The 21,207-nt window shown below is 40.8% G+C and overlaps 1 protein-coding gene and 1 long non-coding RNA gene across 8 annotated transcripts; one reads left to right on the top strand and one right to left on the bottom strand.

Annotated features, from left to right (window-relative positions):
• The first annotated feature begins 264 nt into the window (after positions 1-264).
• LOC111605389 (paired amphipathic helix protein Sin3a) lies at positions 265-20,777 on the top strand. Of its 6 annotated transcripts, none has more exons than XM_023323884.2 (12): positions 265-428; positions 8,976-9,804; positions 9,866-11,181; positions 11,244-12,880; positions 13,067-13,379; positions 13,449-13,824; positions 14,717-15,270; positions 15,343-15,672; positions 15,742-15,948; positions 16,026-16,286; positions 19,089-19,457; positions 19,526-20,777. In XM_023323884.2, the coding sequence occupies exons 2-12, from the start codon at positions 9,420-9,422 to the stop codon at positions 20,081-20,083; spliced, it is 6,306 nt and encodes a 2,101-aa protein (XP_023179652.2). In that variant the 5' UTR covers positions 265-428; positions 8,976-9,419; the 3' UTR covers positions 20,084-20,777. The 6 variants fall into 6 exon arrangements, with proteins under 6 accessions (XP_023179652.2, XP_023179654.2, XP_023179650.2 ...); XM_023323886.2 differs by having other exon boundaries at positions 265-961; positions 14,735-15,270; XM_023323882.2 differs by having other exon boundaries at positions 265-961.
• Positions 2,981-5,724, bottom strand: LOC115483470. 2 transcript variants are annotated; one of them, XR_003944360.1, is made up of 2 exons: positions 3,345-5,724; positions 2,981-3,288 (listed from the first exon to the last, which is right to left on the bottom strand). It is a non-coding gene; the product is annotated as an uncharacterized LOC115483470 (long non-coding RNA). The 2 variants fall into 2 exon arrangements; XR_003944359.1 differs by having other exon boundaries at positions 3,349-5,724.
• Positions 20,778-21,207: the final 430 nt, after the last annotated feature.

Below are 21,207 nucleotides of genomic sequence, written 5' to 3'. Positions count from 1 at the left end.
CAGTTATGTTTAACTCAAAAAGCAATGTAAGCCCGATTGTGGTGATTGAAGCAATTAAATGTGACAAATTATATACAAGAGTGCTAGAAATCTATAACTATATTAAATAAGATATTTTTAAAATAATTTCTTATATTCGAAATGGCACAGAAAATTTCGTACAATCAGAGATCGATAACACTTTTTTGGGTGGCCTTAATTTTTTGCTTTGCCGCCACATCGGCAGTGCCCAAATATATGGCGGCCGTCGATATGTATTTATGGTGCAGTGTCAAATGCTCATATCGATTGTGTTCATCGCGCGTCTGCAACTTGCTGGTAGCATCTCAGTAGTGCGACTAATTAAATTTAATACAAAGTCAACAAGATAAATTAGTGCAACACATTCCAGTGCGCAACACATATTGAGAGGAAGCCTGCACAATAAAGTAAATGAGCCAAATTTAAATTTTGTGACACCACAAAAACCAATACAAACACAGCCACGCAGCTTTGCGTGAGTGTGTGTCTGTGTGCGAGTGTGTGTGTGTGTGTACATGTGTATATGACATACATATGTGAAGTTTATAACGAAGCGTAGTTTTGTGGAGGCGCATTTTACGTGCAGGGCATACAAAAAGTTCGTAGGCGTTGAAGCTTCGTCAGCAACGGGAGCACATTAGCAGTAGCAACGGCGGCAGCAGCAACATAAAATCGATTCCCAGTGCATGCATTGTGTACATATGTGTGTGTGCGTGCGTGCGTGTTTGTTGCAAATGTAAGAAGCAGAGCCTCACGCGCTTATTTTCTCCCTTGCTGTGGTTAAGATAACAAAAAGAAGAAAAAAAATTCCATTAAAAATCTTGGCAAAAATCTCGCGTACAATCTGTGAACGTGACCAGTTGCTGCAGCTGAGAGAGAGGGAAAAATACAAATTGACAGATTTTTACCTTGTGGCATGTTTTGAGCCAACATAAACCAGGTATGTGTGCAATCAAATATCTAATTTAAGCAGTGTTAATAATATGATGATGTCGCTTTATATAGAAAAAATGCGCGCCCATTATTGCTATATACGTATGCATACAAATACACATGCGTGCGTATATAAGTGAGAGAGTGTTATGCTAAGTGCGTGTGTGTGTGTGAGCCAGTAATTTGTACATAACCTCAATAGCTCAATTGATTACGCTCGGCGATAGCACTTGGTAAAACAGGCGTCTTACGGCTAAATGAAATTCTCTACAAGTGTTATTCATTAATTATTAATTAATTAATCGCGCACAGCAAAGCTAAAAAGGTGGTTGCCGTCGCCTGTGCCTTTGTCAACGTATATGTGCAATTTCCGCAATTCTACTGCATCTAGTTGCGATTGCGTACGCCTTTTTGAAAAATGTGAACGTAGGCATTTTGTCTATAGAAATATTTGATAAAAAATGTATATATATATTATATATTTATACATAAAATGCCACAATAAATATTGCTGTAAAGGTATCGAGCAGAGCAACAACAATGACGCATATCGCTTATACAAACACACGGTTGCAATCGCACACCAATAAATGAAAACGTTTAAGTGTGTGTGCGTTGTTTGAGAGAGCGGGCGCTCTCTTTCTTTCTCTCATTTTTGACGAAATAAAAGAACAACAAAATACAATGTTGTCAGCAGCTCTATTGCTCTCTCAATGCCGCTGTCGATCTCACTGTGTGTTTTAGTAAAGTTGAGCTTGGCTAGAACAAAAACTTTGTTTTTAAATGGAAAACTTAGCAAATAAGAATTTTAAAATACTTTTATATTTTTGAATATTATATTTTTATAATTTGCCGGCAAGCAATAGCCTTTATATATATATAGCTTTCTAGATTTTGTTTTTATTTATATTTATATTTATCACAGTTTTTGCAATTCTATTTGCATTTCTAGCATATTCCATTTGTTTCCTCTCCTGCTCCTTTGCTTTTTTGCAATTTCGTGATAAGACCTAAATTTGTATTTTTTACCAAGTCTGGTTTTTAGTTTGGGGTTTGCTGAAGCTCTTGGCTTTTGGCTTTTTGTCGCCTTCTCTTTTACTCTTCTGCTCATTTACCGAAAAGACGTGGAACTTGAAAAACAAGTTATAGTTACAAACGATCGCACTTCGTTCGAAATACTCTATTGTCCGGTTGTGTGCAGTTGGTCATAAATTTTGCACCAATTGTTAAATTATCAAATAATTATTAAGCAGTATTCAGAATATAAACTAAATTAAATATGTTTTGGCTTTTCAAGTCTGCCGATTTCGACTTTATAAATTTGAAAGTGTATGCAAAATTCGTCTTTTCGTCCTAGTCTAGTGAAATTTATTACGTTGTATTTGTTTTGTGTCACCTTTTATGTAAATAGAGACTAGCTCAAGCTTTTTTTCTTTAAGAAATGCCTTTTTCTTTCTGAACAATGAACAAATCGTTAACCCCGAACATTAAGTGCAAAATTCTTGATATTTGCAATCAATTTAAGTTACTTCAGTTGCACAGTGTTTAAGTTTTGTAGCTATATATTATATCAAATATATGTTCTATTCATTGTCAATAAAGAAAAGTAAAGTTTTTCAGTTGTAAAGAGGTACAAAAAAGTCTTATTTGGATATTATACAAAGAGTATAATTTTGTGTCTTCTTTAAATTCTTAGACTCTGTTTAGCCCTTAGCTTTTATGCATCTTTAACTATTCAAATTCGGCAAATATATGTCAATATATATAACCTATACAACAAAGAATTGCTAGGGCTTAATATTATACACATTTATAAACAATCATGTACAATCGGCAAGTGTTTAATGAATGGAAAGTTTTTAGTCGATCTTCAAATCATTTTCATTGAGTTTTACAGAAAAATAAGTTTGTTCTTTAAATTGAAACCTCTGTCATTCAGTTTTACGTGTTTATCTCTAAAAGCTTTCGTTAAAACTTGCTTTGTTTTTTTATGACCATTTTTCTTGATTTGTGCAATATGATTTTGGTTTTTGTGCCTTTTTGCTGATTTTGCACGTAATTTTAAACTATTATCTGATACCACGAATAATTCCTGTAGCATTTACATATAAATTAAGAAAAAACGATTGTAAATTTTGCAACACGGCATAAAATTAGTTGTTATTACTGTTCTTCACAAATTGCCAAGTGCAATTTGCATTATGTTGACAATTCTTGTGCTGTTATTCTGCTCATATTCAAATACACATGTGTGAGTGTGTATATATTCGATGCATGTTTTTTTTTTTTTTGAATTGTTATTGTTGCGCAACAGCAAATAACATCGGACGGCATCTGAAATTATTTGTACACCAATTAGTTTATAAATTAAACCAGCTGAGAATACATACATACGTAAACAAGCAGCGGAAGTACCTGGAAAAAGGCAAACAAACTTTGTATCCATGTGTGTGTATGTGCGTGTGTGCACTGGACAGCATTTACTAAGATTGCAGCACGCTCCCACACACATATATACTTATATATATATATATATATATACAAAAATTCAAATGCACGCACACATGTGTGGTTGTCCCTTTTGCACTTGTCTTTCTTGTAGGTGCACGCTAAGGTAGTGCTCTTGTTGGCGTTACTTGTCCCATGCAACTGCTGCTGCATAAGGCGCCTGCTCGTGAACTTTGAACTTTGGCAGTACGTCATATGTGTGTCTAAAAATTCGTTCACTCGATTTGCATTGACTAACGCAGTTGCAGTTGCTGGTGCTGTTGCAGTTGCAGTTGCAATTGCATTTGTTGTGTAGCTAGCAGGTGACAGTGGCGCTGACTCTCTCATTCAGTCGAGTGCTCTCTACTTATAAGTTGCTCTCTCGTCGCCCCCGCTGCGCAATGCAGCAGAAGGGAGCACATGAAAAAGAAATCGATAATTGCAAGGTTTCCATTTCCACCACCACCAGCAACACCATGACGACGATGAGCGCACAATTCGCAAGTATACAGATTTTTATTGACGCTTCGCCGCCGCTAAGTTATTGAGTTGCTCTTTTTCTCGCGGCCGATCAAATTCCAACATGTGTTTGACCATTTCAGAGAGAAAGAGATAGGAAGAGAGCGGAAAGACCATTGCTCTCCCTGCTGGCCATTGAATGTATGTATGTTTGTGTGATGTGCATACATTTGTACACCATTGCCATGGTGAGACAGCGTTGGCATCACCGCAACTTGCATCCACTTTTTCTCCTTTTTTTTACCTTGTGCTCGAATTGTCTGGTTGCTTTCTATGCCCGCTGCGGTGTCTCTGTATTTGTGTTTCTTCTCGTTTCCGTTTTGACAGCAGCAAAAACTACAATTTCACCACCACTTGCAAAGAATATACACGTATGTACATAACTGCATGAATGTGTGTGTTTGTATGCGTGAGCCAAGTGGATGGTAAAGAAGTGAGGCAAGGTGTATGCCGCGTCGCCATCGTTGTCGCCGCTGCCGTCGCAGCCGCAAAGTGTAACCGTGGCAGTGTTGTAGCCAGCTACTCGTCTGTTTGGTTTCTGATTTTCAGTTTTGTCGATTTCATTATGTACTGCAATATCGCTGTTGCTCCAAACTCGTGAGTGTGGCCTCTATCTTTATCGCTTTCTCAGTGTGGGTGTTCTCATCTCTCAGCAAGTCTGCTCTCTGTATGTCGCTCTCACTACAGGGTGTCACTATGCTATATGCGCGCCATGATAATCGACAAAATCACCCTGTTGCCGTCCATTAGACTGTCATGCTGACTCTGTCACACCGTATGTAACTGTTGTGCGTTTTACACTTACGTAAGCTTTACGTATTCAAGTTTACGGGCCATTTTTGCACTTTTGTTTTAGATTGCTCATCGAAAACGTTGAGTTTCAATGAAAAATTATGATTAAACTTTCGATATTGACTGTCTATATTCTGTTGAAAATATGCTTCCTCTCTACTCCGACGTCGAATAATTCTGTTCATCGAAGTATGTCATAGACAATGAGCTGCGTATGGGCTCTCGGCGTGAATACGGTGTGCTTTATTCCGCACACATCCATCTGCTCGGCCGTTTCCACGAAATGTTTTCTGCCACACAGATTGCAATTTAAACGCACAGCAACAAGACTCGCTACATACCGTCGAATACATGTGTGCTGAGTGTAGATTATATATGCGACATATTATATACATAGCACGTATTTACTTTTGTACTCAAAGCAGCATTTTCCCCATTTTATTTTTTTTATGCTCGAAGAGGCTCGATGTTACTCTGCTGCGTTGCCTCCCTGTTTGACATGCTGCCTAGTAGTCCGTCGCCACTGTAGCAAAAGCAACAACAGCTACTAAAATGAAAATGAAGAATTCCAAAGCAACACTGCGCGCGCATTTACTCTTCATCTCATCCACCCGTTTTTGTTTCTTGCGCTCTCTCCGTCTCTTCGTTCGCTAGCTGGTTGGTTGGTTTGCTCTCTCCGCATTTCGCGCTCTTTTGTTTCTTTGCTCACACTGGCCGTCGTTTAATCGAAAATGTTTGCGGCGGCGTTAAGACGTACGAAAACGTTTCCTCGCCAAATTTTTGTGAATATCTGTAGAAATTCACTGGGAGGAAAATTATTAAAAAGTGAATTTAACATTAATAGTGTAAAAGTATTAAAACTACATCCGCTTACCGCGTAGCATTGTTCAAAAACTGAGGCTTACTCAATTGATTGTGGAAAACTGCTATAATACATACATACAATACAATGCCCATGTACTGAAGAAAAAAGGTGAAAAGTTGTACAGTGTGAAACAAATGTTAGTGCAAAATACTGCGTAAAACGTGAAAGTTTTGAATAACAAGCCAACGGTTTATAGTAAATACACTTATTTATGTATATGTGCATACATACATTTTTAATACATACATATGTACAACGTTTCTGATGTAAGTTTCCTTTCGCGGGGTGAGGAATATATAAGAAAACAGACCTAATTTGTGCTTAAATACATCAAAGTCGTTTAGTTATATGATAATTTATACCATCTGCGTACTTGTTCACAGCTAAAACTTGTGAAAAATACAATATTTTTAGGTTAGGTCAATTTCAATTGGTTTATATACGACGACGGCACACAAACACACACACACACGCAAGCGACATGCACAAAAGACATGCATACACATACATATAAAGCGCACAGACAAAAAGTCGTCGACGGGCTGCTCGCACTCAACACACACACATTCATTACTCGCGCACAGCCACAAACACGCGCATACACACACACATATACAAGTTTTTAACATTGCTTTTGGCTTGCTTGTGAACTGACTGTATTTTTTCAACGTAGTGTCGTTTTATTTTCGTTCGTTCATTCGTTCGTTCGTCCGCCTGTTCTCAGTTCGTGCGCTTATCTCAACTTTTGCTTTGATGCGCCATTCTCATGTACGTCTGTATGTATATTTTGTGCATATATATACGCGCATTTTAGAATCTGTGTGCGTGCGCGTATATATATATTTATATATAAATGGACTCCCAACACAGAATAACTCACTGGCAGCTGGCTTGGCGAGCGGCTCCAAGAGCAATCGTCAAAGTCTCTCGGCCTCTCTGTCTTTTTTATAAATATGCATGAGTGTGTTTTAATGAGAGCATCTTCGCTCACAACTATTCGGCTTGAATCTACTAGTCAGTCTACCTTCTAGATTGTTGTTCTTGTTTTGTATAATATTTTTTTACTCAATACATTGTCTATAAAATATATATACATACATACAGCTATATGTACATAATTATCTACACATCCATATGTTTTATGTATTTGCAAAATTTATTAATAGCATAAAGAGTGTGGTACCTAGAGTGTGTGTGCAAAAGCAGAAAAACAAAAAACTATTAATATACGAATAATGAAAATATACTGTGCAAAATAATAAGAAGTTGCCGTCGAAACTAAATATTTTTGCATACTCGCCTACATTTGCGTTATTCCCTGCTGTGTATACATAACAAAACAGATAAGATAATAGACGTGTGCACGTAATACAGCTATATAGCTGTGATGAATAAAAATAAAAAGAAAAAATGGAGGGAAAATTTGCCCACATGTCTCCCCTTCACAACACACACACACATGCACGCGCATATGAACATGAACAACTACAACGAACGCCCCAATTTTGCTCGAATGAGCTCTGCAACGGTGCTCACCGCGAGAGCGACAAATGTATTCATATATAAGCACATATGTATATATATGTCTGCGTACCATAGCTAGTATGGCGGTCGTAGCGGTGCTCCAAAATACAGACAGCAGCACACCAGAGCAATAACAACAAAAGGCCACACACAGTTATTCACAGAGAAGGCAAGAGAGGAAAAAGACTGGGAGAGCTGTGTCGTGTCGTGTGCCGCGACAAACGCTTTCAACTTGTTTTCGCATTTGGCCATAATACTTGAAGGATTATTTTCTGCGGGAAGTGCTACATACCACGGCAAACAGACACACACACACACACGCGCTCTCTTGATAACCAAAAAGTGTGATGTGTGCTATGTGGGGGCCCCGGTACAGTTTTCAAATGCAAATTACTGTAATTTGTTGTTTACAAATGCACATATTTTAAACGTTTGCTCATTGGACTCAACAATTATTTCGCTAAACAGATTCACAGAGGAGGTGGCCATAGAGTCATCCCATGGTATTTTTATTCCACTACCTCCCGCTAGCATGCATATACGTATATATACATACATACATACGCACAACCACACACACATATATACAGCCACAGACATTCGCTTCTAAATTCAAGTTATATTTACACTTTTAACGACACGAAAACGTTCACACTGGGGAGCACGCAAATGGCTTGCTTCTTGTTCTTGGCTGTTGTAGTTATAGTCGTTGCCACTACTGAGAGCCCGCCAAATACTTGTTTATAGTTGTTGCTGTTGCTGTCGTTGAGCCAACGTTGAAAAAGTCTTTGAAAAATATCCAAACTGCGCCACAAAACAAATATTCGGCCCTCTTTCTCTTCGTCTCTTGCCGTATGCGCTTACTCTCTCGCTCTCTTGCATGTTGATGCAGCAGAATAGAATGAAAGACGAAAAGCAAAGAGAGTAACAGCCGCCTCACCACCACCACTACCACTCTATGTACTCATTCTTTTGTGTGGCGGCTGCTGCGCTGCCTGCCTCTTGTAAATTGTGTAGATACAGGCAAACACCCTGTGCACCCCCTTTGAGAGACCCCTTCTCTCTCTCGCTCTCACGTCACACACTGGCTATGTGGATTTTTTTATGCATGTTGACGTCGTCATCGTTGTACATGGGTCATATAAAGCTCTCCGCGGTCTCTTGGCTGCTGCCCTCCCTTGCCAGTTTTTACTGTACCCGTTAAAAACAACAAAGCGCGCGCGCCCAATTCCGGTTGTGCTTACTTACACACACGTATACAGTCAAACACAAATACAAGAACGTACCCAACGGATGACTCTCTGATCTGATGTGCGCTCTGCTCTCAGCCCTCAGTTTGCTTGGTTGCTGCTGCTTCTGTTGCTTTTATTGTAGTTGTTATTGGCTGCGGACGTACAAAGAAATAATTTTCTACTACTCATACGTGAGCATACATAGTTTAGTGAATGTGTGTGGGTGTGGATATAGTGAAGAATTTAATGTCGAATAATTTTTAATTTTATAAGAAAGCTTAAATTAAAAAAGCAGATTTTCTATTTATTTGTTAACTCTAAAATACACTTAAAATACAAGAAAGAGAATAATTGATAATGAATACTTATCGAAAATCGATACTCTGTGCTTACATTATCGATGTGTGCTTGATTAATCAGCTGATTCTCAACTTACTCGAAATATATGAGTGATCGTTGCTGTTTCTTAGAGTCGTGTTTTTTATGCCATTTAAAAAGTATGTCATCGTCGAATATATACAAGTGTGTGCGTGTGTATTTGTGTGCATTGTACAACTAATTTCATGGTTATTTAATTTCTTGAATTTCCTTTTTGTTTTCAGTGATTGCCGATTGCCGGACGCAATTGCGACTGCGACGTGGCAGCGCTAGTGGAGACAGCGCCGAAATCTTAGCGTAAAGCAATTAGAAGTCGGCAAAAGTTTGAGTATTTTTGTGGCCTGCCGCTAAAGCGGACTGGCACGCGTCTATATCCAAATGCATAGACAACAACAACAACATCACCAAACAGAACAACATATGTTGGATACACGATCAGAGCAAGCGCTGCACTCCAATTACAGTTATCAGTTACGACCACGACCGTTTGTAGCCTACTACATACGCTCGTAAAAAGTACAATCCAACATACTACCCACCTAGGCGGCAAAAACCAGCCCCCTACTGCTACTCGAAACAATTTGGAGTAGCAAAAGTACATAAAAGAAAGCCACAAGCGACAGTAGTAGCAACAGTATATCCATCAGTACTCAAAATTCCTATCAAGCATGATGAAACGCACGCGCATCGATGAAGTCCAATTTGGCACACGTTCCGGCCCAGGACCGGGCGGTGGCGGTGGTGGTGCCAACAGTGGTACCACTAGCGTTGGTGTTAATACAGCCGGTGGAGTTACCATTGGCACTGTAGTGCCAAATGCACACAGCGGCATTGGTTCCATACATCATCGCATATTGACGCCGCAGCATGGCGGTGCACAGACCATTGCCTATCTGCCGTCCACAACGCCAACGGCAACGAATCTTAAAACAACGAGCAGCATTGTCGATAGCGCCAGCACCCAAACAAACGTTACTGGCGTTGGTGGTCCAGGTGGAGGCGTTGTCGTCTCCACAGGCAGTGCAGGCACGCAAACCTTGCAGTATACTACATGTAAGTATCATCAAATATCTTGATGTGAGGCCACCTGCTTATGCAAATTTCTTTACTCCAGCTTATAGCGTTGCCTCCATCCAAGCTGGCGGTACTATGAAGGCCAGTACGGCGGATGGGAACGCGGTGCAAATTCATGTAACGGGCGGTGGTGCTGCAGTTGCCGCAGCAGCTGGCGGAACAGTTGGTGGCGGTTCTCAGACAGTGTCGAGCAGCTGTCAAACAGGCAGCATACGCCAGCGCACCATAAGCGGTACCCAGACAAATGCCACCAGCAGCTTGACAACTACAGCACAGCAGACGCAACCATCTGCACAATTGTCAACGCCGCCCAATGGACCAGGTGTTGCAGTTGGAGCAGGAGCTGTATCTGTAGGTGCTGGCAATAGCACGCCACCGCAAGGACAGGCAGCAGCCGTTGGTGGCGGAGCCAGCGCTGCACCGCGACTTAAGGTCGAGGATGCGTTAAGCTATCTGGATCAGGTTAAATACCAATATGCCGATCAGCCGCAGATCTACAACAATTTCCTGGACATCATGAAGGAGTTCAAGTCGCATTGCATCGATACACCGGGTGTCATTGAGCGTGTCTCAACGCTCTTCAAGGGCCACACTGAACTCATCTACGGCTTCAATATGTTCTTGCCGCCCGGTTATAAAATTGAAATCCATTCCGATGCGCTTGGCTGCTCTGTTCCGGTTGTTTCGATGCCATCACCATCTGGAGCACCCAGCAGCACGGGCACAGTTCATATGATTGCCGCAGCGGGCAACAGTCCATTGGCTAGCAACGTGAATGCGCACACAACACTAAAGCCGATAACGCAAACCCAGGGTCCAGGTGGTCCTGGTGCAGGTGGTGGTGCAGCTGCAGCAGCTGCTGCGGCTGTGGCGCAGATACAGACGGCTGGCGCCGTCAATTTAATGACCCACGGTGGCGCCTCACTCACCCAGACCACGATACACGCCTTGCAGCCAGCTGCAGCTGCGGCTCAATCACCGGGTGGCCATGTACATGTGACCAGCAGCTCAGTAGTACCACCAAGCGGAGTTGGTGTTAATGTGGGCGTCGGTGTATCGCCGTATGTGCCACAGAATTATTCACGGGATCGAGCAGAGCAACGTGCAACGATAACGCCAACTGGTCCTGGTCAGGTGGCTGCCACCGTTTCTTCGACGGCTGGCTCCAGCATTGCAGTTGGCCCACCGACTCCCAATTCATTGAGTGAGCTAAGTCCACACGCAGGACCCGCTGCACAGCATAACTTGCATCACATCCAGCAGGCACATCAGTCCATTTTGCTCGGCGAGACGACGGGCCAGCAGAATCAGCCAGTGGAGTTTAATCACGCCATAACTTATGTGAATAAGATTAAGGTAAGCATCGACACATTTATAAGAATGATTCTATATAATAATATTAACTCTCCATTGTTTAGAACCGATTCCAAAGCCAGCCGGCCAAGTATAAGAAATTCCTGGAAATACTTCATGCCTACCAAAAGGAGCAGAAGGTGATGAAGGAGGGCAGCAGCGGCAGCGGTTTGAATCAAGGCAAAATGCTTACTGAGCAGGAGGTTTATACGCAGGTGGCTAAACTCTTTGGCCAGGATGAGGATCTGTTGCGTGAATTTGGACAATTTTTGCCGGATGCTACAAATCATCAGTCGTCCGCTGCCGCTGCCGCCGCTGCACAATATATGTCCAAATCGGCGTTGCACAACGATCATCACAACAAGCAGCAACAGCAGCGCACCACAACAACGGCCACATTGAGCGGTGGTGCACACATCAGCATGTCCACGGCTTCGCCATCGGCTGTGCCCAACAGTGGCTCCCCCATGCATTTGAGTAGCGGTGCGACGCTCTCGCAGATCGACAGCAGCAGCGCACATGCTCATGCTGCAGCCATTGGCAACCTGTCGGCTGTAAATACTAGCGTCAGTATCAAGTCCTGTGCCGTGCCACAGAATCATATTATTAGCGGCAGCATTTTTGAGAAGGACTATCATGGACTGGGACAACAGCAGCTGCAGCAGCAACAGCAACAGCAGCAACAACAGCAGCAGCAGCAACGGCATCCGGGCCTGGCACCACCTCATATACTCTCTAACACACCGCCCAGTGGCCTGAGAGGCAGTGCTGTTGGTGTTGGAGCTGTGCTGGATCAGCGTAACAATCATCATGCGCAAAAGTATGTGGCCCAGCATTCGAACATGTCGCAGAAGAAATCGCCCAGCTATGGCGGCATATCCAACATTCAACATCTGCCACATCTAAATGACAATTCGCTCGATCGCAACTCGCCAAACATTGCCAGCTATGTGACGCCCACGCAACAGCTGCCTGCACATCCACATCCGCACCATAATGCGCACAATTCAAGCAGCAGCAGTAGCCGGCGACAAGCTGTGGACGAGCTTGCGGCCTCCGTTTCCAGTGGCTTTGGCACTACCGGTGGCAATGGACCACCGCCGGCGAAACGTCCAAAACCTTATTGTCGTGATGTCAGCTTTTCGGAGGCATCACGTAAGTGTACCATCGCAGATGTGGCCTTCTTTGATAAGGTGCGTAAGGCGCTACGCAGCCCGCAGGTGTACGACAATTTCCTGCGCTGTCTGACGCTGTTCAATCAGGAGATTGTCTCGAAGACGGAACTGCTGGGCCTTGTCTCGCCGTTCCTCATGAAATTTCCGGATCTGTTGCGTGGATTTACAGACTTTCTCGGCCCGCCCACGTCCGGCCAGGTGGGTGGTGCAGCGGGCGCAGGCGGACTCATCGATGGTCTGCCATTAGCTGCTACCCAGCGACAGGGCAGCAACAGCAGTTCGCATGATCGGGCGAGCAGTCATCAAAGCACCGATTATGTCCAGGATGTGGACTTGTCCCTGTGTAAGCGATTGGGCGCTTCGTATTGCGCCCTACCTCAATCCACAGTGCCGAAGAAGTGCAGTGGTCGCACCGCCTTGTGTCGTGAAGTGCTCAATGATAAGTGGGTTTCGTTTCCAACATGGGCCAGTGAGGATTCGACATTTGTCACCTCACGCAAAACCCAGTTTGAGGAGACAATCTACAGGTGAGTAGTTGCTACTCAATAAGACTCGATGTACATAGCTGTATCCATCCTACCTACCTCTATTCCTTCGTTCTGTCTTTCTTTTTCTGTTATTTGTCACTGTTTCTGTTACTGTTTCTGTTTCTGTTCTTTGGCTTTCGTTTATATTTTATGAATTAACCAATCAACAAACGCTCTAAACAAAAGGAATATTCACAGAACGGAGGACGAGCGTTTCGAACTGGATCTGGTGATTGAGGTGAACAGTACCACCATTCGTGTCCTGGAGAATGTACAAAAGAAAATGTCTCGCATGTCACCTGAAGAGTTGGCCAAATATCATTTAGATGATCATCTCGGTGGCACGTCACAAACCATCCACCAACGGGCCATACATCGCATTTATGGCGATAAGTCTGGCGAAATAATCCAAGGCATGAAAAAGAATCCCTCAGTGGCTGTGCCTATTGTCCTGAAGCGACTGAAGGTCAAGGAAGAGGAGTGGCGGGATGCACAAAAGGTTTGACACGTGATTAAGAAATCAATTTAAAATATATATAAAATAATGACATGCCTTTAATTATTGCAGAACTTCAATAAGCAATGGCGGGAACAGAACGAGAAATATTATTTGAAATCTCTGGATCATCAGGCAATCAATTTCAAGCCAAATGATATGAAGGCATTGCGCTCGAAGAGTCTCTTCAACGAGATTGAGACGCTATACGATGAGCGTCATGATGCGGAGGATGATGCCATGGAAGCGGCGGGGCCGCATCTGGTGCTGCCTTACAAGGACAAGACCATACTGGACGATGCGGCCAATCTGCTGATACATCATGTCAAACGTCAGACGGGCATCCAGAAGCAGGAGAAACAGAAAATCAAACAGATCATACGACAATTTGTGCCTGACCTATTCTTTGCGCCAAGACAACCGCTGAGCGACGATGAACGCGATGACGGTAAGCAGAAAAGCAAGGGAAATCTTAGAAATCTTTAGCCTCCAACACAAAGCATACATTCATTTAATTATATTTTTAGTTAATAATTGCTACTTATTAGTTTTGCAACTTAGTCTTTGTTTTGTATAGAGAACTGCATGATAGATTCTGCGATTATCTAACTTTTTCATATATTCATTAAAAATTTTTAAGCAAAACCATTCATGATTATTGTCAAGGCCAGCTTGGCTGCTGATTATACAAATAGTCAAATGTTTATCAAATAATTATTTTCAAATTGTATAAATCATCAAGACAACAAATTTCAATATTAAATATTAATACAGATTAACCAAATGGAAATTCCAATATAATATTAGTATAAATTAAAACATTCCAAATTTGGCATCATCTTAAAAGTTTTCATGCAGTGATCACAATTAGCACATTAGACTTTTATATTTAAACATTAATGTATGATTATTTTTATTGCTACTAAAAATTTTTTTTAATTGCTAACTAACTGAACAGCATTTAAAATCATATTTATCATAAGTATTTATTAACAACATTAAAATTCAAAAAATTAATCTTATTCCCAATCAATTACTTAATTTAAAGTATTTTTAACTTAGAGAATGTGTTTTTTTTTTCGTTTTCTTTTTCTTTTTTTCTTCTTTTTGAAACACGAAATTTGCAATACATTTTTACAAATTTATTTAAAAAATAATTTGTAATTTAACCAACTGTAACTTGAATTGCCTAATTTTGACTAACCACCAAAAAAAAAACTGGGCGAACCACCAATCGTTTATAAAACAACACCACCAACGAACCACGATCACCACAAAAAAACCACACACACAAAAAACCATATTGTTGTCGTTGTTGTTGCACGCGAATATCTATATAGCATTTCCATTTTTGGTAGATGACACTAAAATGGAAGTCGACTCACCGCTGAGTCGTGTTGCTCCCAAAGCCGGAGGAACGGGCGGAGGCGGGGAGAGCGCCTCACCAGCACGCAGCAATGTGAGTAGTAGCAGCAGCAGCGTTCCCGGTGGAGCCAGTGGATCAGCAACAGCAGCGACAGTAACAGCTGTGACTGCCATTAAAAAGGAGTCAGAGTCAGAGTCGTCAAGCAAAACGTTGGCAGCAACAACAACAGCAGATGATGCAACGCCGTCAACTTCATCAGCAGCTGCGGCGGCTGCAGCAGTTGGCGATGTTAAGGAAAAGTCTGAAACAGATGCGCCACAAAGAGCTGTAATAGGAAGAGACGAGGAAATGGCAGCAAAGACAACAAATAACAACAACAATAACAGTGCAGTGGCAGCCAGTCCCAGGCGGAGCGAAGATGCAGCTGCAACAACAGCTGCAGCGGGTGTCGATGTCAGTGTTAAGCTGGAGCAGGGCGAGTGTGCGAATCCCTCGTTGCTGCCAGCACATGCGCAGGGCCAGCGAGAGGTTAGTTTAAATCTCTGAAATTGATCTCTCTTTTAACTTATACTTATGCCAATCAATCGCTTTTGATTACAGGATGAATCCTATTCGCTGTTCTTTGCCAACAACAATTGGTACCTGTTCCTGCGACTGCATGCCATTCTCTGTGATCGACTGCATGTCATGTACGAGCGTGCGCGCCTGCTGGCCATTGAGGAAGAACGCTGTCGTGTGAATCGGCGCGAAAGCACGGCGACAGCATTACGTTTAAAACCCAAGCCGGATGTACAAGTGGAGGACTATTATCCCACGTTTCTTGATATGCTGAAGAATGTGCTCGATGGCAACATGGACTCAAATACCTTCGAAGACACCATGCGTGAAATGTTTGGCATCTATGCCTACATATCCTTTACGCTCGATAAGGTAAGCTACGGTAAAAGAATATTTGCGAGAAATGTCAAATCTAATTCATTCTTTTGTATTTCCCGCCAGGTTGTTTCTAATGCTGTCCGTCAGCTGCAATACTGCGTCACGGAGCGCGCCGCATTGGATTGTGTTGAGCTCTATGCCAGCGAGCAACGACGCAACAGCACTGGTGGCTACTGTCGCGATGCACACAAGAGCTACGAGCGAGAGATGAGCTATCAGCGTAAAGCGGAGAGCATACTTAACGAGGAGAACTGCTTCAAAGTGTATATTGTATGTCTAATTAACTACCCAAATAATTTATATACAAATTGTGAGCGATCTAACGATATTTCATTTGAAAATTACAGTACAAAATCGATTGTCGTGTGACCATTGAGCTGCTCGACTCGGAGCCGGAGGAGGTGGAAAAGCCAGCCGCCCTAAAGGCGCAAAAGTTTAGCAAATATGTGGAACGTTTATCAAATCCCGCCTTAGGCGCCGGCAGCGGCAACAACAATAACAACATCAGCAGCAACAACAACAATAACAGCAGCAATCAAGCTGCAGGCAATGACAATCTGGTGGAAACGTCCGGCATCAAAACGGAGGAGGCAGATGAGATTGCCGAGGTGAGTGAAGCAACAAAATGAAAAAGATATAAGCGATGATACGCTTACAGTGCGTAAAGCTACATCAGCTACAGCAGCAGCAGCAGCTTTGTGTGTGCTTGACGAGTGGTTAAAAACATGTTGTTTGTGTATTCTCTGTTGTGTTCATTTGTTTGTTTTGTTGTTGTTAAGTTTACGAATTCACCTTAATTACGACTTGAACTTTCAAATTTAATAGATTTAAATAAAACTGGGTTCTGGGTATTTGTATAACAGGGTACAGTGTGTAAACTATAGCTGTACAGCCTAAACTTTCCTTTTCTACTGCAGATATATATATAAACTTTATGTATATACTTTTGCTTATGGCAACTATATTCAATGTAATTTTGTGCGTTTAAAATCAATTGTCCGCATTTATAAACTTTAAATAAAGAGCTTTGGGATTTCTTTATAATAATTTGAAGATATATTTTCTTGAGTAGATTCCCATGTGGAACCTAGTTACCGTTAGGTTACTAATTTGATTTGATTTAAATATAAAAGTCATTTACTCCAACAATGTACGAACGAGACCATCGGTCTTCAGCAAGTAAACAAAATATATCGACTAGTTCCGAACCAGACAGTTATTGAAATTATTCTTTTTTATACATGCATATGTACATATACATGCATATTGTATTGCTCTATTGTATTGCGTTTGTATATACATTTATGTTTTCTCTCTTACTTCATCCACTTGCCTTAACAGTTCTCATATCCGATGCCAGTTATAATTACGTTTCTTTTGTTTCGATTTTCTGTGATAAGCCTTTAGTTTTGCAGACCAATTGCGTTTTCTCTCACATTTTCAACAACTTTCTTTTTATCGTTCTCTTTTCTTTCCGTTTCGTCTCTCATTTCAACATGCCGCCTACCAATCGCCCACATATCCGTATGCGAACCAAACTAAAAACAATTAAAAACAAAAAATAATAACCAAAAAAAAAAAAAAAACAAAGAAAAAAAGAAAAATGTTCACTAATTAATGCTTTTTTCTGCATTTTTTCTCTCATTTTTTCCACTTTATTTTTTGTACCAGGTCAATTCCAAGGCTTGAAATAACAAAATAGTTTTGATAATTTCATTGAATAAGAAGAAGAAAAAGTCGTATTGCAAAATGAAATAGTAATAAATGAATTTGTTTTTTGAGATTAACCAACCAAAAACCGCAATAACAACAACAACAACAACATCGAAACAGTTTTCATCCAGCCACCCACCAACACCACTACCAGCACCACACATACATACACACACACCCACCCATTCATCCATCCATTTATTCACAATAGAAAATTTGAATGTAAAAAGTTGAAAATCATTTAAACATAAACATATGTAAATTTAGTACATAACCAAAATGAACACAAAAGTTATATGCATATATGAATATGTTAAATAGTAGTTTCCAAATAATATTCATAGGCACGCATTTATTGCAATTTATTTCTAATTTCGTTAATGTTTTGCGTTACGTTTCTCTTAAAACTCAAGCAAGAATAACAAAATACAAAAAATAACAATGTAAAAAGAAGGAAAAAGAGAGAGAGAAATTATAGTGATGGGTGCAAAGTGTGCTTGTATTTTTGTGTGTTTGTGTGTGGCAAAAGGCGATCGATTGCCACATCGATATGTTATCGAATACTGTTGGTTCCAAGCCAGATACTAGAGCAATGAAAACGTATAAATAAAAGTCTCAAAGCAAATGTAAATAATGTTTGTATGTATGTATTAATATCGTTTAGTTTAAGTGTTCAGCGTAGCAAATTTTTGTAAAGGGACGACAGAGTGAGTGAGAGAGATTACTTTAAAATGGCGGCTGCTCCTATAGCAGGCAGGCCATAGTCGTGTTATATATATATACATCTTTATATATATATGTATCTGTATGTATATATATTTAACCTTTTTTATAATTCTACACAATTACAAAACAAAAAACAAAAATATCAATTGTAAAAGCCAATTGAAAAATATATCTATATATTATAACTGAGCATTTAATGACTTTGAGGATCTTTTCCAATGGGGGTTTCTCTCGTTTATTTTGGTTATAGTTATTTTTTGTTTTTGTTATTGGGTTTTCGTTTTTGGGCTTAGTGCAGCTGGTGTGTCGCATACATACATACATTATGTACATATAATAGAGTGTGTATATAGTTGTATACGCTTTTAAGTTTTACGCAAGGTAAGTTTTATGCCTTACAACGCATTATTATGCATAAAATTCATTTAAAATTAATTTAGCTATTTGTATGAAAAATGGTTTGCCAGACACGCTTTAAATGTGACTTATTTTTATCTACTCTGTGTTTTCGGTGTATGTAAATGTTTTCATTTTTGTCTGTTTGTGTGTGTGTGAATACTGTTTGCGTATGCGTGTGTGACCGTATACTAATCGAATGTGTATAGTGTAGTGTTTATTTGTGAGTGCGTGTGTGTGTGTGTGTGTCCAGTCTTGGCCTGGTACTCTTCACAATTTGTGTCTCTCTTTTGTTTTTCTTACTCTAGCTAAACTTGTAAGTCGTCTCGTAAAACTTTATATATTTAGTTACACACACATGCATACATATACACAAACTCTCTTTGAAACATACACACATACATACACGTACAAAAAAACCCGTAAACCCTAGGTTAAGTTCTTTTACGTCTTTCGTCATTTGTTTATGTGAGAAAGCATGTTCGATTGCATTTTACAATTTGTTTACTTTGCTAGCTAAAACACAAATATACTTAATGCGTTCTTCTTCTTTTCTCTTCTCGTCACTCTTGCAGCTGGTTCGTGGTTCACGCAAAGCACGCTTTCTGCTGCGGAACAAGCGTCGCTCGCAGCTGCACGAGGAGCAAGTGCGTCAGCTCTTTGAACAAAAGCGCAGTTGCAGCGGAGTCGAATCGAAAGCTGCACCCAATGAAGCGACGCCCAATGCCAACAACAATAACAATAATAATAACAACAACAATAACAACAGTTGGAGCAAACAGCGTGCACCTGAACGCTTGGGCGCCTCACAGGTGGGTCTGGCGGAGCAATACGCATTCAATGATCGCGACGAGATCAGCACAAATACGAGTAATGGCCGCTGCTTCGTGACCAGCAAGAATCTCAATTTACTCAAATACGATGCAGTGCGTCGTGCCAAGAAGGTAGGACCACTTAATAATATAAATTGATGTAGTCCAGCATTAAATTATACTGTTTTTCATCTTCATAGAGTCATTGCCGCGTCACACAGGCCAAGTACACGCGTTTTCAGAGCTATGTCAATAGATGGCTGCAGCAACATGTCAGCGAGCAACTGCAGCAGCATTGCAGCGACTGGCTGCTGGGCAAGACGCCGGAACAAATCAATGCCAGCGGCTGGGGTGCCACCAGCAAAACGAAGTCGCTGCAGCAAAAGGATACGACGAAGACGCCTTATCGCATCTATACGCGTTATAAGGTGTTGCAGCCCAGCAATAGCAGCGCGATAACAACTGCTGCTGCAGGGCAGGCACAAGCGGCGGCAACAGTTGCAGCCACAGCTCAAGCCGCAACGGCAACAGTTTCTGCTGCTGTCACAGTTACTGCAGCCGTCAATAATGCCAACATCAGCAGCAGTAGCAACATTTTGAATGTCGACACAACAGCAACAGCAACACCCGCAGCTGCAGCAACAACAACAAACGCGCCATCGCAGCAACATTGCAACAGCGCCGCAGCAGCAGTTGCCGCTGCCACTGCCGGCAATGCAGAGACTACACTGCAACAAGTGCGACCAATGGAAAGCTAACCTCCAGTTGCAGTTACAGCGCCAGTTGTCATCGCCAGCTGGCCAAATGCAGCCTATATGTGAACTCGCTGCACCACAAGCAAGCTTCACTGTATGCAAGTGTTTTTATAAACTAAACTGTGATAACAGTTGCAGACGATGGCTTGGCTGAGAAGAGAAATCGACAGAAACTGAATTGGATAAAAAAACCACAAAAACAAATCCGCAGACAAAGCTATTTTTCACTTTGTACAAAAAGTCATTTAAATTCTAGGCGTAGTATTGCTCCTAATAATAATAATAATAATAATCATAATTAAATATACATTAATAAGCTTACTACAACATCTTGGTAGCGTTTACTGTTAGTTTTACAATAATTATAATGGCAGCGTTTGTAGTTGATAAGCAATTTAAACACACTCACATACGCCCGCCCACCCGTATACCCTGTAAATTGTTGCGGTCGTTCTCTAAGCATGTTAAAAATAAACCTTAACCTCTACCCTTTTTAACTGAAAACGATTGTGGGGAAAAGTAAAGTTTGTTCGTGCTAATTAAGTTGATATCAACGTCTGTTTTAGCTAGTAAGCAATTTTATGAAAACAAACATAACTTTTAATTTTACACAAAAATTTCATGTATTTTTATACAAAACAAACCTTGTACAATTCCTTGTGAATACTATTGATTATACACCTAACTTTTAAGCATAACTTAAGTTGTAAAAATCTGATGAGATAATTAAAAAAAAACAAAAATCAACAAAAATATATCAAAAGTGAAACATTGAATTAACGAATTCTGCTGAAATGGGCGGCAATTAGCAAGAATCGATTGTTATATCGAATATCAAAAAAACGAGAAGAGAAGAGAGAGGGTGAATTGTTTCGCAGACACGCATACACTTAAAGTCGCAAATTTGAGAGAACAAGTGGAAGGAGGAAAATAACATGGAGAACACATTGTAGAGTTCATTTACGTTAGTATAATTGGTTAGAATTCCAATCGAAATAAAGTATTTCCAATAAGTGTGTTGAAACCTTATAGTATATATATATATAACCATTATGCAGCAAGTGGTAAGCTCAAGTGCATAGAGACATATGTATATAGTCGAAACTAACAATAACAAAAAGTTACAC

This window comes from Drosophila hydei, unplaced genomic scaffold (genome assembly GCF_003285905.1).
Source record: "Drosophila hydei strain 15085-1641.00,03,60 unplaced genomic scaffold, DhydRS2 tig00008134-arrow-pilon, whole genome shotgun sequence".
NCBI classification, from domain to species: domain Eukaryota; kingdom Metazoa; phylum Arthropoda; class Insecta; order Diptera; family Drosophilidae; genus Drosophila; species Drosophila hydei.
Note: the sequence above shows the minus strand (reverse complement) of the source record. Positions and strands in the feature narration are given on the sequence as shown.